The sequence below is a fragment of the Struthio camelus genome, chromosome 20 (assembly GCF_040807025.1).
Source record: "Struthio camelus isolate bStrCam1 chromosome 20, bStrCam1.hap1, whole genome shotgun sequence".
Classification (NCBI taxonomy): domain Eukaryota; kingdom Metazoa; phylum Chordata; class Aves; order Struthioniformes; family Struthionidae; genus Struthio; species Struthio camelus.
The window spans coordinates 2517219-2533906 of NC_090961.1; the positions used below are offsets into that span (position 1 = coordinate 2517219).

The 16688-nt window shown below is 38.9% G+C and overlaps 1 protein-coding gene across 1 annotated transcript in view; it reads left to right on the top strand.

Annotated features, from left to right (window-relative positions):
* Positions 1 to 257: 257 nt before the first annotated feature.
* Positions 258 to 16688, top strand: part of TTLL11 (tubulin tyrosine ligase like 11) — a 63937-nt gene continuing 47506 nt past the window's right edge. Inside the window, exons 1-3 of the mRNA XM_068914539.1 lie at positions 258 to 593; positions 7704 to 7800; positions 10201 to 10334. Of these exons, the coding sequence (XP_068770640.1) occupies positions 273 to 593; positions 7704 to 7800; positions 10201 to 10334 (552 nt within the window). The 5' untranslated portion in view covers positions 258 to 272. The remainder of the gene's footprint in view (positions 594 to 7703; positions 7801 to 10200; positions 10335 to 16688) is intronic.

Genomic DNA, 16688 nt, shown 5'->3' on the forward strand with positions numbered 1-16688 from the left:
CCTCCGCGCCTGTGCTCCGAACAGGCCCGTGGCTTCCCGCCCGTTCCCAAGATGGCCGACGCGGCCGCGGTCACGTGGGGCGCGAGCGGGGCCGAGGCCCCGCCCCTCGCGGCCGCCGCTCCCGGCGGGGAGGAGGGAGGCGGTTCGCCTTCCCGCGGCGATTGGCCCCTCGCGTGCCCCGTCCGCCGTTGCCAAGCGGGCCGCGGAGCTATCATGGCAACCGGCGGGGCGGCGGCGGTGGCGGCGGTCGGGCGGAGCCCCCGCGCCCGGTGATGGAGCCGGCCGGGGCCCTGCCCCGGAGCTCCTCGCCGTCCCCGGAGGCGGCCGAGCCCCCGGGGTCCCCCGCCGTCCCCGCCGAGGAGCCCCCGCCCGCCGCCGCCGCTGCCGCCCAGGAGGCGAGGCGCCGCGGGCCCGACCGGCAGGGCCCGGCCGGGCGCGGGGCGCGGGGCGGGGGCAGGCGGGCCCCGGGCCGGCGCGGAGGCGAGCCGGGGGGCCGGGCCGCCCGGCGGCCCCGCGTCACCGTGGACAGCTCCAAGGCCAAGACGTCGCTGGAGGCGCTGAAGATCAGCCTGCGGCAGCTCCGCTGGAAGGAGGTGAGGGCCCGGCCCCGGCTCGGCCCGCAGCAGCCCCAGGGTCCTCCCCCGCGCCCCCGGCTCCCTTCCCCGGCGCCCTCGGAGGCTCCCGGAGCTCTGCCTGGGGCCTTCCCCGCAGCCCTGCCACCTTCCTGAGCTCCCCGCAGGACCCCAGCCGGGCCTGGGGCGCCCTTGGTCCTCCCCACTGCGTCCCTCTGCCACATCACAGCCCTCGCTGCTCTGCCACGCTGCCCTGGGAAAACTCTGCTTCGTAGCTTCTTACTCTGGTGCGGTGTCTGCCTCTGGCAAAGCATTCCCCCTTTCTGTTCCACTGCTATCTCCTTGATCCTGCGCAAAAGCGAACTCCTCTAGCTGGTGGTTCATTCCAGTTGGTGTCTTCTGGCATTTTGCCATTTTGATTATTTATAATTAGATGTCAAGACGTGAGGCTGATTTGATTTATGAGCGATCATGCCATCAGCAGTTATGAAAGCCAAAATAGGAGTACTCAGATCTTACGCTTCAGAGCTTAAACTGATCACCAGAAGGGGCAAGGAAGAAACTTATCCCTGATGTAGAAATGGTTGGGATGTTGTGTCCATTTGCAGCTTTTCTTCTCTTTCACCCTTATTTCTTCCAAGTATGGGTAGGTGATACTGGACGAGAAAGTATGAGGTGATAGATCAACTATGCGATCTACAGAGGGCAAAACCTCTGCATCACAAATTATCTTGAAGCCATGTCAAAGAACACAGGGTATGAATAAATTGATATCAAACAGCCTAATAAAACACACGTAACTCCTTGGTCTTCTAAATCATTGTACTAGGAGAAGATGGATTTTTTTTGTGCAACTTGAGTCATATGTTTTCTCAGTGCAGTGTGAGGAGGCCAGTATCTTGCATGTTTATGTTAAATTGGAAACATGCAATATGGGAGCTGGAATGAAAGTGATGTTTTGACACTTCCTATTTTAATCCTGAAGAGATTTCTAATATGTATCTTATTACAGATGTTAAACAATTTTCAAATTGTAAAGATCTTTCCACAATGACTTTATAAATGGCTTCATAGAAGTAGACATTGCTTCTAGCAGCATTTCTAGGAGCTTTTCTAAGAAAAAGAGTATTTATAATCCAGTTGGAAAAGGGAAGCTAGAGGCGTCAAAGGTGGAGGGTTAGAACCTGAGCATGAACTGCTTCTTCATCTGCAGTTCTACAGAGCTAGAGTGCAGAGGAAGTGATCTGTGGCACGTCTGCCCCATTTGACAAAGCCACCTTTGGGATGCCTGCTTCTGTCTTTTGTCCATGTCTCTTTCTCCAGGCTCACAGGATACTAATATTTCCATGCACCTGATTTTTTTTATTTTAACAAAAGAAAGGGAACATATGTACAGATTTGAGTATACAGTATATTCTGTATTGTTTTTACTTGACAATTAAAGCCTACGCAGCTGTTTTCTGGAGGATATACTTGTGCTTGTTCATAATGTCCAAAGTGTTTAACATCACGAAGACATATATGCTTCCTACTATGAAGAGTTTAATGCTTTCTCGTTCTCTATCTTTATAAATGTTATTTCGATATTTTTGTTATTTAAATCCAGTGGGAGAGTTTCAAAATCTCATTACACAAAAGCTCCAGCTCGCAAATCCTTCTCTTACTGCACAATAGTAACAGAGCACTACAGGTGTGAAATTAAAATCTGATATACTTACTTCTCCTGCCCCTCAATGCACCCATTGAGTGTGTCAGCAGTTTTGCTCCAGTCTTTTGGTCAGTGACATACAGAACAAGGGTGACCTTACGATTAATTTCTTTGTTCCTGTGGCAAAGTTTCATATTCAGAGTACCTGGATACTAATCTAGTGAGTGCTTCTGAATTACTGATGTAAGTTAGCCTTGCAGATTATATTGGTAATGAGCCACATTTACTGATTAATTTTGTCTTTTCTATTTCCTGTATTTTGACTGCTGGGTGTATCTGATGCCCTGGATTCTCTGTGCTCAGTATTCTGTCTTATGAATTGACTTGTTTCTCATGCTCTTGTTTGCTTCTTGAATATCTGCCCTATATTGTCAGCATTCTCTTTTCTTCTCTGTATCCAGCAATAGCAATCGCTTTTGGCTTTACTTAATCTTTATTTGTTTACTGACTCCCTTAATATCTTTTCTCCTCCATCCATTAATTCCGTCAATATTTTTCATTTAGTCTGTTGCTTCCCCTTCTGGCCTCTTTGTACTCTTCTTAATAAAGAAGAGACCAAATATTGAATTTTGAGACATTTGACTGTACTATCTAAGCAGCTAATAATTTATTCCTTGTAAAGTCACTGTAATGTTCCTGTAAAATTTTCATCTTGTTATAATAAAGAGGGAAATACACATTAATGTGACATTATTTTTTGTCAAGAAGGTATTTTCTCATATCATTGTATACATTTCAAATCAGTTTAGAAATCAGAATTACTAGACATTTGAGATCCCATACCCTTATCTGGATGACACTCTTCTTAAAAAAAACAAAAAAACAAAAAAACCCTGCTTTCTCCCTCAGTTACTCTGACCTCTAGGTAACAGTAGGGTCTGGAGGAAGGAAATTTTCATTCAGAGGCCGTTGTACACGTAATGGTGTAAGCAAAGGAGTTAGTGCTCTTCGTTTGTTTTTTTTTTTTTGATAGAAACTTCAACATGTTCAACATTTTTCTCATGAAAACAGGCATCAGCCCCGATGTGGCTAAACAGATCAGTCAGTATCTCAATGACAATAAACTCTAACATAAGAAATTCTACTACAACACAGCATGTATTTGGGAGTTTATCTAATGCCAGTTCATGTCAGTGCCATATTTGCAATTTTAAAGTAGACTCGTGTTTAGGGTTTGTTTTGTTTTCAGGTAACACAAGTAGCATTTTGCAGTATACTAATTGTGGGCTTTATTGAACAGCTAGAATGGGAAAGATTCCTTTGCCCGCATGCAGAAAGAAGAGGTGAAGTTGCCAGTTCCTGCACGTGGGTGAATTCCCCATTTCTATCTGAGCTATTCCATAACTTTAAAAATTTTTTTGCTGTGAGACAGTTAATGGCAAGAGTACTTTTCAACTGGCAATATTCATGTATTGTTTTCACAAAATTCTATTTCTTACTTGCATGCGAGAAATCAATCTAGATTGATTGAGATCTGTCCTGCATACAGATACCACGTGGGAAATATTGGGGAGATTAATTCGTATTTTGACAGCTGAAAGCACAGTGTATTACACAGCAGTAGCTGTAGCTATGTGACACCATTAGAAAATCTCTGGTATAGTGGAGCAAGTTTGGGAAGGGAAGGAACTTATTCTTTTTTTACTTTTAAATTGGCATTTTAAAATAATGGTATAGATTTGATTTAACCCCTTCCTCTGCAAAAATCCATACATATCCATCCAACTCTACTGGTTTGGCACCATTTCCGTTTCACTGGTGTAAATAATGTTTGTTATCACTGACTGGCTCACATACTCCTGTAGCCACATCAGAAAAGTGCTTTTAAGTCTAGCGGTGGCCCAGATTTGAACTACAGAGCATTCTGTTCCAAGTTCAGTCCTTTCGTTCTTGGCCCCTGCAATTTCCGTCGACTTTAACGTTCACCCTCCACATGAAGCGTTGCGTACTTCTGCTGCGCGTAAGTTGCCGTGCTTCATCCGAGAGATGACTTCTGTTGAAATGATTCCTATATATATAGCTTTTAAAGTGCTTTAGAAGCCCTTTGGGATCAAATGCATTTCTTTATGAGATAATAACCTTATGCTTAGGTAGCTGGCAGGTTTAACCAACTTAATGAACAGTGGTGTTGCTGATATTTGAAACTTCATCAATAAACAATATGCACAGTTCTTTGTTGCCTGGAATAAATGCTGCAGGGCAAAATAAATAGCCCTTCAGACTCACTTAATGCTGACATAAATAACTGCATAAAGTGCAAAGCAATTGAAAATATCCTGAAGTATCAATATCAGTTTAATTTGATAGCGCTCCCCTTCAAACGTTTAGAAAGTAGTGCCGGAGTATTTATTCAAACAATTATCCCCAGTGGCCAAACAGCTATGGAGATAGTATTACTATTGCAGCAGAACCAGCAAAGGGTACACACATATTGTTTCTGGTAGAATCTGCAAAAATAATGAGAAAAAAATCTTAGAAGTGTTAATGAAATGTATATATTTAAATATTGATATTTTAGAGAGGGTCGTTTTCTACTCTCTTCCCTTGTATTATAGCACTTTTCAGATCTTCATGCAACAGAGAGAAAAATGATATTGTTTTCAGCTATGGAAATCTTGAGTAAATTAAAATAGCACCGTCATAGCCCTATCTTGGGTAACGTACAGGGGTGGACCTTTTAAAAGGCATTGCAGAATTTTAATGTGCATGCTGCCACTGGAGCAATTATTAACATCATTAGATTGGACTATCTGATTTAGTGTGTCACATTCTTTAAATGAACATGATATGCCAAATGAAATAATGGGCACAAATTGAGCTTGCATCCTGAGTTTATTCATCACTTAATAAATTATTTCTTCAGCTGGCTTTCAATTACCAGGGAAATGGAAGAAGCAGATGTCCCAGACATCAAGTATCCCAGCATTAAGTGTTTCATTTGTCTCACTGTTTAGTAGATGCACAGAGGCATAGAAATAGTTGGAAATTTCGGGGAAGGAAAAGCTGACTAGAAGCCAAGAGTCATTTAAGTTGTCATTAAACATAATGGAACAGACTGATGTGACCCATGAGACAGAGTTTAAATTATTGGCTTCCAATCAAAAGGTAGAAATAACCTGTCAGAAGAATTTGACTATGATTGATTATTAATTGTGTCAGAGTTGTGAAAACAAGTTTGTTCACTTTGTGGCCTCCTGGTTTTGTGCCCTCCACCTCCAAATAAAAGATAATAAATAAATGCTTTAAAGAGTTAGTGAATTGATTGCAATCGGAAAGTTGTTTGCATTTTCCTGAGCACAGGACTGGGCAGGCAGAGGCAAGGATGGCTTCGGGCACAGTTATGACCTACGCGTGCCTGCAGCTGTGAGTGCCCGAGCTCTCTGGTTGTGAGCACCTTGGCTTGGACGTCACTTAGAGCAGGTCTGAGGCTGCTCCAGGTGACGCCGAGCTGATAATTTTAGACAGAAGATACTGTGAGAACACAGGACTGCTACAATCATCCACTTTTCTTTTTAGATAGTCCCCAGCACCAGAAGCTGGGGAGATGGCAGAAAAAGCCTGTTTTGCCAGATCTAAGATAAATTTATATCTGCCTAGCGCTGCTAGAGAGAGCCAAATAGTTTAACGTGTTTGCTTTTTTCTAAACGCTGTTCTTATGTTAAAATATATGCAGACAATAAGGAAGCCGTCCCAGCTCATTCGGGAAATTAGTTTGGTCCCATTGTTAGATAAATCCAAATAATCTTGATTTGTCAGAAGTAGAGAGGCTGCTACGCTATCTGAATTGTGGATTCTGGTGTAAAATGGTTTTCTGGTGCAGAGGTGCTTACACTTCATCTGTTGTGAAATAATTTCTGTGCAGTGTTTGTAAAATGTTTTGATATCCTCTGTAGATGGGAGGTGTTCCTTTCCTTTCCTTTCAATTCCATTTAATTCGATTTCGTTCCTTTCCTTTCAATTCCATTTAATAAATAAGTAAATTGTTCAAGTTTTAGAGAGAAGGGCAGTCTGAGACCTAATATTGAATCTGTGTTCTGCGTTTACCTGTGGAAAGAGGTTAAGGCCACTCATTATCTTTCAGAGCCTAACAGAATTGATTTTTGAATGTATAAAACTAGTTTTTTGCAGACTGAATAATAATGAAATAAGTGAAGAATCCTCTAGCTCTGTTATATTATATATTTCACCCATATGAGTAAGGAAATAGAGAAAGGATATGTCACTAAGTTAGCGTTTTAAATTTAATTATGGAAGCTATTTAGTGAATAAACTGAAATTTTAATTAAAGTAGCAGATAAAAGAAGTGATTCACTCAAAAGCTTCAAAAGCATGAAGTTCTTTTTCTCTCATACTGAAAATAAATCCAGTGCTTAAAGGAATACTCTAAAGAAAAAAGATTACATTTAGACTAAAGAACAAGTAGTTTCTGCAACATACTGTGGTTATTAAGGTACGCTTGCAGTATTTCTTTGAACAGGTTAGCTATTTTGAAGTCATAGGGTGTTGCAGACTATAGATATTTAATAGAACTGGATCCTGAAAATGCTGTAGTTATAATTATGGCTTATTACTTGAAAAAGATGCAATCTAATAATATAATAGATTGTTGTGAATGTATCCCATATGATATTTAATCAACAGCATCTACAGAGAGTTGCAGTTGAAATGTTTCTTGGCTTGATAAATAGGACTATATCTAAGAGAACAAATGTAGAAAATAAAAGTACCCATTTTACACAAACACTAATTATAATTTATTATCATAACTGACATTATACATGTCTAATTTTTAACTATTAGTAATTTTTTTGGCTTTTGATAGTTGATATTGCTAATTCATGGGACTTTTCTTTTTACTACTGGTAACTTTTTTTAAACCAGTTCACTCCTGGTAGAAGTGCCATTGATGATGGTAATGGGTAATGCTGTTTCAGTGCGCTTCAGACTCTTTGAAAGACGTTGGTGGTTTTTGTAATAGAAGGCAAACTGTACCATTGGAAATTTATGGTCAAATCTTGTGTGAATGGGAAAAGAAGCTCTTAAGTTGTTAGACTATTTAGTATTGTTGGAGTAATCCCCCTAGTCCTTAATAGGTTAAATATATATGCTCAACAAATAATTAGATAGCTGTAGTTACTTCACTTAAATATCTTTCTTTGAATATCTATTTTAAATTCTTTGCAGCTGGGACACCCATGTAATCTAGCTTGCTCAGACACTTCATTTCAGTTATATCCCTTCTTGAATTTTAGAAACTTGAACTGAACAAAGTATTCTCAGTTTTGCAACCAAAATATAGAGCATGTTTTGTTTTGATGGTCAGAACACTATTTGGATGATATATGCTTTATATTTTAGAAAAGTAAGTAAAGAACACATATTGCCATTTTGTTTCAAAATTTCTCATATCTCTTCTTTTGCAGTTTCCATTTGGCAGACGCTTGCCATGTGATATCTATTGGCATGGGGTATCATTTCATGATAATGATATATTTTCAGGTCAAGTCAACAAATTTCCAGGTACCTTACTTCTGTTTCTAAATTAAACAAATGCTTTAAAAGCACGATAATGTTAACTGTTTTTCGGTTTTCTACCTGAATCACCTGCCTACCCAGCTGATAGTATTTTTAGAATATTATCATTTTTGGTAGGTGATTTCTGCTTAGCGGGGAATTTGGGAGGGGGTGAGGATAGAGTTGATTATCATGAAGGTGAGTCTTGGTAACCTGCATGGAGGTGAGGGGGTCATGTGAGAAACTCTAAGACAAATAGGCTTATCTGTTATTTTGGTGTTTTTTTCCCCCTTAAGCTTAGGTCGGTCTTGGTCTTTCTTCTACTAGATCATCTGTTGGACTTCCTGTTGTTACTTCTCTATGGGTTATCTAATATTTAAATTATTAGAAGTGTAATAACAGATGGAATTTGTTTAAAGTCCATTGGATTCCTCACCTTGAGATTCTGGTAAAATAAATCTAAATAGACTAGGGTGATACAAAGAGAAAATAATTTATTTGAATTTGACATTCATCCTTTTTGGTTTGTAGAGTAAGCCTCTCAACATTACAAGTATGTATAAGATTAGAGTTAGAATACATGACCAGTTAAAGCCCAGCTCCATGAAAGTAAAAGGCGACATTTCCATTCTCTTTCTCTAAATATTGCACTATAAGGTCACATTCCTGATTTTTGGTTAGTCACATACTAAAAAAGATTCTTGAGTATGTTCTAACTTCTGTTTATTGAATATACTGTTAAATAAGTGATAACTAAACATCTCCTAATATGTGGTATAAATATCAGAATGGGTATCTTGAACTCTTTGTGGATTGACCTTTGTTTTGGATAGAAAGGGTTTCTGATGAAAAAATGCTTCATATATCCATATATGGATTTAGAAAAAAAATGAGTTTTAGGATATGATTTAAGTGAAGTAAACATGCAATTATTGCATGTTATTGAATGTCAATAACACTGTTGAATATTTGAATTAGTTTTTGTTTCATAGTGGAAAAAATCTATTTTGTTTTGAACTCTGGCCTGTTTCAGGGAGAAGCAAAGTTCCTCAAGCGGATTTTTTAATATTGAAGAGTTCATGTCAGCCTTCATCTTATTATGACTATTCTACTTTTTTAAGCTCCCTTATTTCTCGTTTAATCCCAGTTGAGAGCTCTGTAAATAATAGCTAAGAGCTTACGTATTGACTTAGCTAAGCCCCTTGCTTCAGATTTATTGCTGCTGTTAGTATGCTGTGAGAATAAGAAACCTCAGATATCAAACTTTATGCTCTGTTTACTGTGACTTTCTCCTGTCTATGAGCAGTTCACATTCAAATATCAAATGATGTAGTTTTCTGGTGGCTTAAATTGCATAGTATTGCATGAATGCTACCCTCTCTGTGTTCTGGCTTCTATGTGGTAAGCAAGCAGAGTGCATAGTAGTCAAGGAAAACAGAGAGTGAAGAGTCCTTCAGAACTAAACATACACTCTAGGAACGTTGCTCTGTCTTGGCAGTGGCTTTTGCTAAATTTGTTTTCCTGAAAAGAAGTCTTGATGCTTCTCTTATTGACTTGTGAAGTATTCAAAAGATCTTAAAAGGGTTGGTCCTCAGAAAGGCTTGTCCATAAAGATAGCTTTTTAGCCATGTTTCCAAGGGAAATAAGACTTTGGCAGTTTTTGTTGTCTGCATGTTCCCTGTGGCTTTCTCTCCTTAGTGAAGCTCTGGAACCCATTGGCCAAAATCAACCACGCTCAGCAGAGGTAGAAATTTGCTGACCAGGTAGTATAGAAAGCCCACAGTTATTCTCACTGAGAAAGAAGCTGCAGCATGAACTAAGCTGTAATGTTTGACAGCATATGAATCAACACAAGAGAGTAACGCTGTGAATGCCCTAGCCTCGGAAAAAGCTTTGATCAGAGCTCATCCGGATCTGGATGTGGGTTGAACCAAACTTCAGATTCAAAGCTACAGGAAAGCAGGCTTCCTAAGTTCTGTTACTCACAAAACTTATTCTGTCTGACATAATTGCTTAAATGAATGCAAAATAAACACAAAGTGGTTTCTTGTATTTAAATGGACTTGTTTCCAATTCCTGGCATGTTATCAAGTTGAGGCAATAATTGTGGACGACAACAAAGGCAGTAAATGCTAGACTAAAGCACTTCCCTTTATTATTCTGACCTCTATTTTGGACGATAAATTTAAAGCTCTTCTCATATGATACAGTAATACATACATTACAAAATATGTCAGGGGAATGCTACACATTTTTTATCAGACTAGTTAGATTTTCAGCTGTACTGAAAGCATTGGCAAGAGTACCTGCCTACATGGTGAGTAATGATGTAACAATGTACTTTTACAAGGAGGCTTCCGTGACTATTCTTCATCACCTTTAAATAATATCTATTATTTTCCCTAGGTATGACAGAGATGGTACGTAAAATTACACTGAGTCGAGCAGTGCGAACAATGCAATATCTATTTCCTCTTGAATATAACTTCTACCCTCGATCCTGGATTCTGCCAGACGAATCTTCCTTCTTTGAGAAAGAGGTAGATTACTTTTACTCTCAGAAAAATACAACTTTTTGCATATTGTGGCCATGTCATTCTTTATTTTTTTCATATCTACCCGATTTATATTAAAAGTCACACTTACATAGGTGCTGTGGATGACATCTTTTTGCGTTTGCCTGAGATCAGACATAGTCTGGATGAACTGCTTTTGTTTGTTATGTTCTAGAATAAGTTTAAAACAGTTAAGCTTCTCTGCAATACCAGAAGAGATATTTGAAAATTAAAGACAGTAGAGACATAAATCCTTTCCCTACATACTCTACTGAGTTTAAGAGGACTGAGTATTGGGAAGTTCCTGTAGTTTGTGGGATGTGGTATCTCCTCAGGCTCATTACCACCGAAGTCTTGTTAGTCTGTCCTGCCTGTTTTATCTGAATACTTCAAACAGTATTTTGTAGTGTGTTGTTTTAAGTATACGCACGTCTTTCTGAGTAATTGTTTGAGTGTCTTGTCAGACTGCTTCTTTGTTTGAATATTCAAAATGTAATAAAATGCCATTCTTTTTCAGCTTTTTGGAAAAAAATGATACTGTGTGTTGGTGTTTGGTTCTGTTATTGAAAATTTTTTTTAAATATTATATGTATTTGTTTTAACCCTGTCTGACTCGCCCAGTGCATTCTTGTATTCTGCAGTATCCTCTGCTTGGAAAAGTGAGCAGGAAAAGGTATGGACTTTATTAGACTTCTATACTGTATGTTACTTTTTAGATGACTGTCATTTCCACAATCCAGTTAAAACCATGATCATCTTTTAATATATTCTCTTCAAGTGTGCTAGGCCACTGCCATGACACAGCTAGTAACGGTAAAAATGAACAAAATTCCAACAGTATTTCAGGTGTATTAATTTTAAATGCAAGACCAGTTTGTAAAAGTGTAAATTATACAATCAATTTAGGCATGACAGGCAGATAAGTGAAAATAACATGGAAGTAAACTTTCAGAATGGTGCACTGGGGTTTTAGCTATGATTCTTTTGGGAATCATTCTTGTCTCGGTTACGAGGCACTGATTAGCTAAGCAGCGCATCGAAACGTGTTCTGCCATCAGACTAAATGTACAGTACCAGCATGCTGTCAGCAGGTGGCACTATAGATAAATAAATACATGTCTCTGGATGAACTGTTAGTGAAGAGGATTTGGTTTTTGTTCCAAGAATAACAGATGTCCAGTAACACATTCCTCAGAATTTCCTTTGCATATGTTCTTCCATCTGTGTTTGAGAAAAGCACAGTTCTTGTTATCAAACACTATGTTTTATGTTGTAAAAGTTTATGTTCTACTTAACAGAAGTTTGTAATGTAACCTCTCCAAAACAAGAAAAAACAGAAAACAAAACCCCAAATCCATTGTGAACCCTAAGTGATTCAGAACACTTTTCACTTGTACTTTCTGATCCCTCAGTAGGAGCTTTCCGATCTTTTCTGTTGTTTAGATGTGCATGTGTTTTTTTTGTTTGTTTGTTCGCTTTACAACTGAGGGACCGTTATGCTGCTGAAAATGCTGTCTCTCAAAGACTGAATTTTCGGTTTATTCTCAAACGGGTACTATACAGCATGGGCAGTGCCTGTATTTTAGACATACCTTTGTATGAATTGGCATACACTTGAATGTGTGATTGCCATATGGACATTTACCTGAGCAAAAGATGAGTTAACCATCTCAGGTACTTCTAAAAGTGAGGCTAAATTGTCATGGGCTTCAGCGACTGAGTAGACAGACAAGTCATGCTGAAACTTGTGTTGTTGTGTCTTCACTATTATTGTCATTCAAGCCCTTTATAGTAAAGTTAGTTACCAAATGTCACAGGTTCTCTTGCAGCGTAGGTATAGATTAGACATGAGAAGATGGTTTGGTGCCATTCGTAGTACAGAATTTTGCCTCAAAGGACTGAGAAATAAATGCCAATGAGATTTTGCGTGTATTAAAAATTACTACTGAAAGAAGAAATTCATTGAGAATTTCGATGTCGGTACCTCCTCCTGAGGCACTACAACATATCAAAACAGCTTATCTCTCTAATATTCTTACTATGCCTCAGTTATATAGAGAAGCTAATGAACTTTTATAATGCATATATACAAATAACTAAACTGAATGTCATCAGGTTTTTCCTGTTCCCACTTTCAAGCATACATAAGCCCAGGTGGAAAACAGCGTGGCCAATCTAATATTAATCTTGTGTGCTTTAAAAGCCAGTAATCTTACAGTTTGCTGTAGATGGGGTTCATTTTCGGAAATACCAGCAAAATGATAGTTCCCTAAGCAGCATGCATATTCAACTGAAATAGTGATAAGTATTTTTAACAATGGTTTTAAAGTTTTACTCAGTAAATATACCTTTAGCTATTTTTAATAATTACCTATTTTTACCTCATAAAACGTTGTCTACTAACATGTCACTGTATCAGAAGAGGAGTTACAGCTAAACAAATCTACCAGGGGCTGTGGTGGTTACTGCTTCATTAATTGTTAGAAAAGAATCTGTTGGAAGCTCAGCCCTGATAGGAACTTGTTTCTAATAGGAAACTCCAGTTTCTGAAAAGTAACCAGCTTTGGATTCAGGCTAGGACCTTGGTTACTCTCATATTGCCTCTTGTGTGCTGTCAGTGAGGATGATGAATAGGCCTAGTGTGATTAATTTCAAATAAGAGTCTAATTTAGGCAGTCTAATTTCCAGCACAGCATATATTTGGTGGTTTAATGAGGTTTTCACCTATTGGATGCTTCTTAGACATAGGCCTAGATATTCTGGCCTGTGTGCTGTCAGATCTTATTGTCCATTTTATATGTTTTTTTCAGATCAACATATTCATTCAACCAATGTTTTCCTCATGAAAGATTAACCTGTAATTGGACCAGATTTACATTCCATTAGGCTTCGTACTCTCCCCTCACTGTTGACTGTAAATAGTTAATGTGTTTTTAAAGATAATTTGCTTCTGTCAAGCTAAGTACGCAGAAATATCTCATTTCACATGAACTTATTTTTCTGCATGACTCATTTTGCTCAGTCTGAACAAGCCTTCTCGTAATGGGAATTAGAAAGAATGTAGTTGAGGGAATTGCAGAGAATTTGACAGTGACTGTCAGGAATTTTCTTGAAGGTCAAGAACTTTCTTCAAGACAGTCAATCTGCTGAAAACGGACTGACTCTGGATTGCCGTTCTTCTCCTCACCTTCCCTCCCCCCCCCCCCCCACAACTCCTCACCCCCCAAAGGTCTTATCTGTGTCTGGTATATGTAGGTTTTGATGGACTAGGAGACCTGAATAATATCCAGAACACTTTTGAAGCAGATCTTGAAACATGCTTAAATACCAGCCTTGAAAGACAAATGCCTGAGAGAAGTGTGCATACGGTGCAGAAATCTCTCAGTTTTAGTAGTCCTGGCTGGGTGCGCTGAAAAATGATGTTCTTTCCAGTTAAATGGATCATTGAAAGTGTTAAGTGTGTCATCGTGATCTTCACTGGTAATATAAGAAGCCAATATATGAAATTAACTTGTCTGGTTTTGAATTAAAACATTTGTTGTAAATAATCTTGTCTTGGGATCTCATTTTCCCTAGAATGGCTTCCATGACTGAATCAGTTGAGTTGGTTTGTCGTTTTGCCATGTATCGCAGTGCTATTTTCTGGAACCATGACTGCATTAAATGACCCAGGTATTATAATTTAAAAAACCCAAAAACTGAAGCATGTTGCCTCTCCCTTCATTTAGCCTGGATCGAAATGCGAGGCATCTGTTCTCTAGGCAGACTTTTTATAAGAGGCTTCTCTTGTCTTCACTGGTCAGAAAAATGAGTTACCACCTTGTCTGATGTTAAAAACATAACAGAGAGAAACATCTTGCTTTATTCTTTGAAGCCAGCAGGTTAGGAGCATGTGTCATTTATACTCATTCGTTGCTTTATTCTGATCTCTCTCTGTAGTAAACACATATCTTGTCCTGAACTGAAACAACAGTCAATGACTGTTAAAATGCAGTATTTCAAAAGCAGATTGCCTTTGCATCTTCAACAATAGTCTCCAGAAAGCATTATCTTTTTCAAAAAAGTGCTGCTCTAGCAAAGCAAAAGAAGCCCGAGGCGTGAACAATAGAAATGGGGAACAGGAGGCAGATTGTCCTTATTCTTTTAAGGGGGAGAGAGAGTCTTTATTGCTATCTACCCTAATAGACCACAACTGGCGCTTTGTGTGTATGACTGGAATTGTAGTCCAGCGTGTTTAGTAGTGGATGTTTAAGATTAATCAAGTATTTATTAGGATGTTAACTTTAACAAGTTGTGAACTAAAAGGTGTCCTCTAGTATACACTGTAATATCCTTTAAAGGGAAGATTATTCTTTAGTGATTAAAAATACAAGGGGATAAAATCCTGCTTTCCTTATTTGCGACCTCTATGCCTATTGATTTAATTGGGATTATTTATCCATATGCTGTTTATGTAAGCCTAATCTCCATTGTGTTGTTTTGTCCTTTCAAGTGACCTATTTGGAAGAAGGCTCTTTCATAGCATTAGTGTGATTACTTGACCATGAGAAAAATCCTAGTCTAAATAATTAAACTTAAATGCAAGCGGTAGTTAGTAGGAAGCCTTTTGGTAGTGTGATTCTCACTAAAATAAATAATTGGACAAAATGGAACCAAAAGTACTTTCAGTCCTTGGAAACGTCAGAGGAGCACTAAATAGTGTGGATCAATTGCCTAATGTAGTCACAGAAAAGAGTTTCCGTCCGAAAATCATGATTGTCTTAATAGTAGTCAGCCTTTTCCTGTGTTCCAATTCTTCTTCGTTCTGCAGTGCCAGGGCTGATTGTGGCAACTGATTGTTTTTTCTTTGTTAGTTTGTATCCTCAGGCATCTTAAAGTCCATCTCCACTTGTTGCCAGAGAGAGGGCAGGCTTATACGTGAAATGATAGCACCAGCTTCTTTCAGCATATTGCTGGCTGAATTGGGAGAACAGGCACTGCAGTGTAGTTCTAGGGTCTTGCAACGTGTGAATGCAAGAAAAAATTGTCTGTACTAAGAATATCTGTGGTATTTCATTATATTAACGTGACATCCCTCTCCTTTGAAAAGAGGAAATTTAAAATATTTTGTTCTTCTGGATCTCATGTGTAGCTGATAAAGTTGTGAGGCTGCATCCTGCATTTTCTTTAGCTGCATCCTACGTTGGGGATTCCTGTGCCTATGCTAGTATGAGTTTCATGATCTACAGTCTATCACTGTCTTTTCACGGAAACCTGGATTTTATAGTTGCATTTTGAAAGCTACAGTTTGTGCTCTTAACAATTTCTTTCCTCATGAATATCTGTGAATGCAGCGCCGCTAGATTTATAGCCTTATGGAGTCTATCAAAATGCAGAGAACAGCGATAGAACTGAAAGAAGCTTCGCAGGCTGTCTCTCACGGTGGCCCTGCTGCTTTACCAGGAACTTAAAGGACTGCCTGAGAGGGTGGCATGGTAGTTCATTTTCCATTGCTTGCTCAGTCCTTGACCTCAGAACTGAAACTGCCAGACCAGTTGCCAATTAATGCCACTTTCTTTGGTTTTTCTTTTTGTTCCTGATATGTGCCAGTTGGATCACTAAATTCACACTGGGGCGGCCAGCCAGCCTTCTGATATAGCAGTGTGTGAGCACCATTGGTGCTGGTTGGATTTCAAGAGGCTACATACATATATAAGTCTTATGTCAGCTGGTACCTCAGGTAACCTTATTTATTCCTGGTACACTTCTGAAGTTTGAGACATGTTAACTTCACGGGCTTAAAAATATGCTCATGTTTTTTCTTGCTAAATGCGATAAAAGATGCCATATTTTATGGTTAGGTCTTAGGTAACACTAAATCTTTCCTGACTTGCTCTCTCTTTCAACTTTCTCTCTTTCTCTCTCTCCCCTTCTCAATTTCCCTCATCCTTCTGGAGGCATCTAAGTCTCTGTAGTTCTTATTTTTGCTCTACAAGTAATAAATAAGCTAAAAGTTAAATAGGCAGTTGGAGATACTCATGTAACATGAGGGATCTGATATTTAGCAGATATGTCAGGTCCTTACAGTGACCTAGTTACTGTCTTCTTGATTTTTTTTTTTGTCCTTGTAGAAAAAAAATATGTTGAAGCCAGTGAATTTTAGGTTTATTTCTTGGGAATGTGAGTAATGTAGGCAATTTAGATAATATAATTGTTTTTTTTTTCCTGATATAAAAATTTACTTAATTATGTTGATTTTTTTGAAGAATTTTAAGTGAATATATGCAGTCTTTAAATGTGCAGATTTGAATCCAGTGGTTGGTTATTGGTGCCCTGTCTAATTCTGACTCACTATATCTA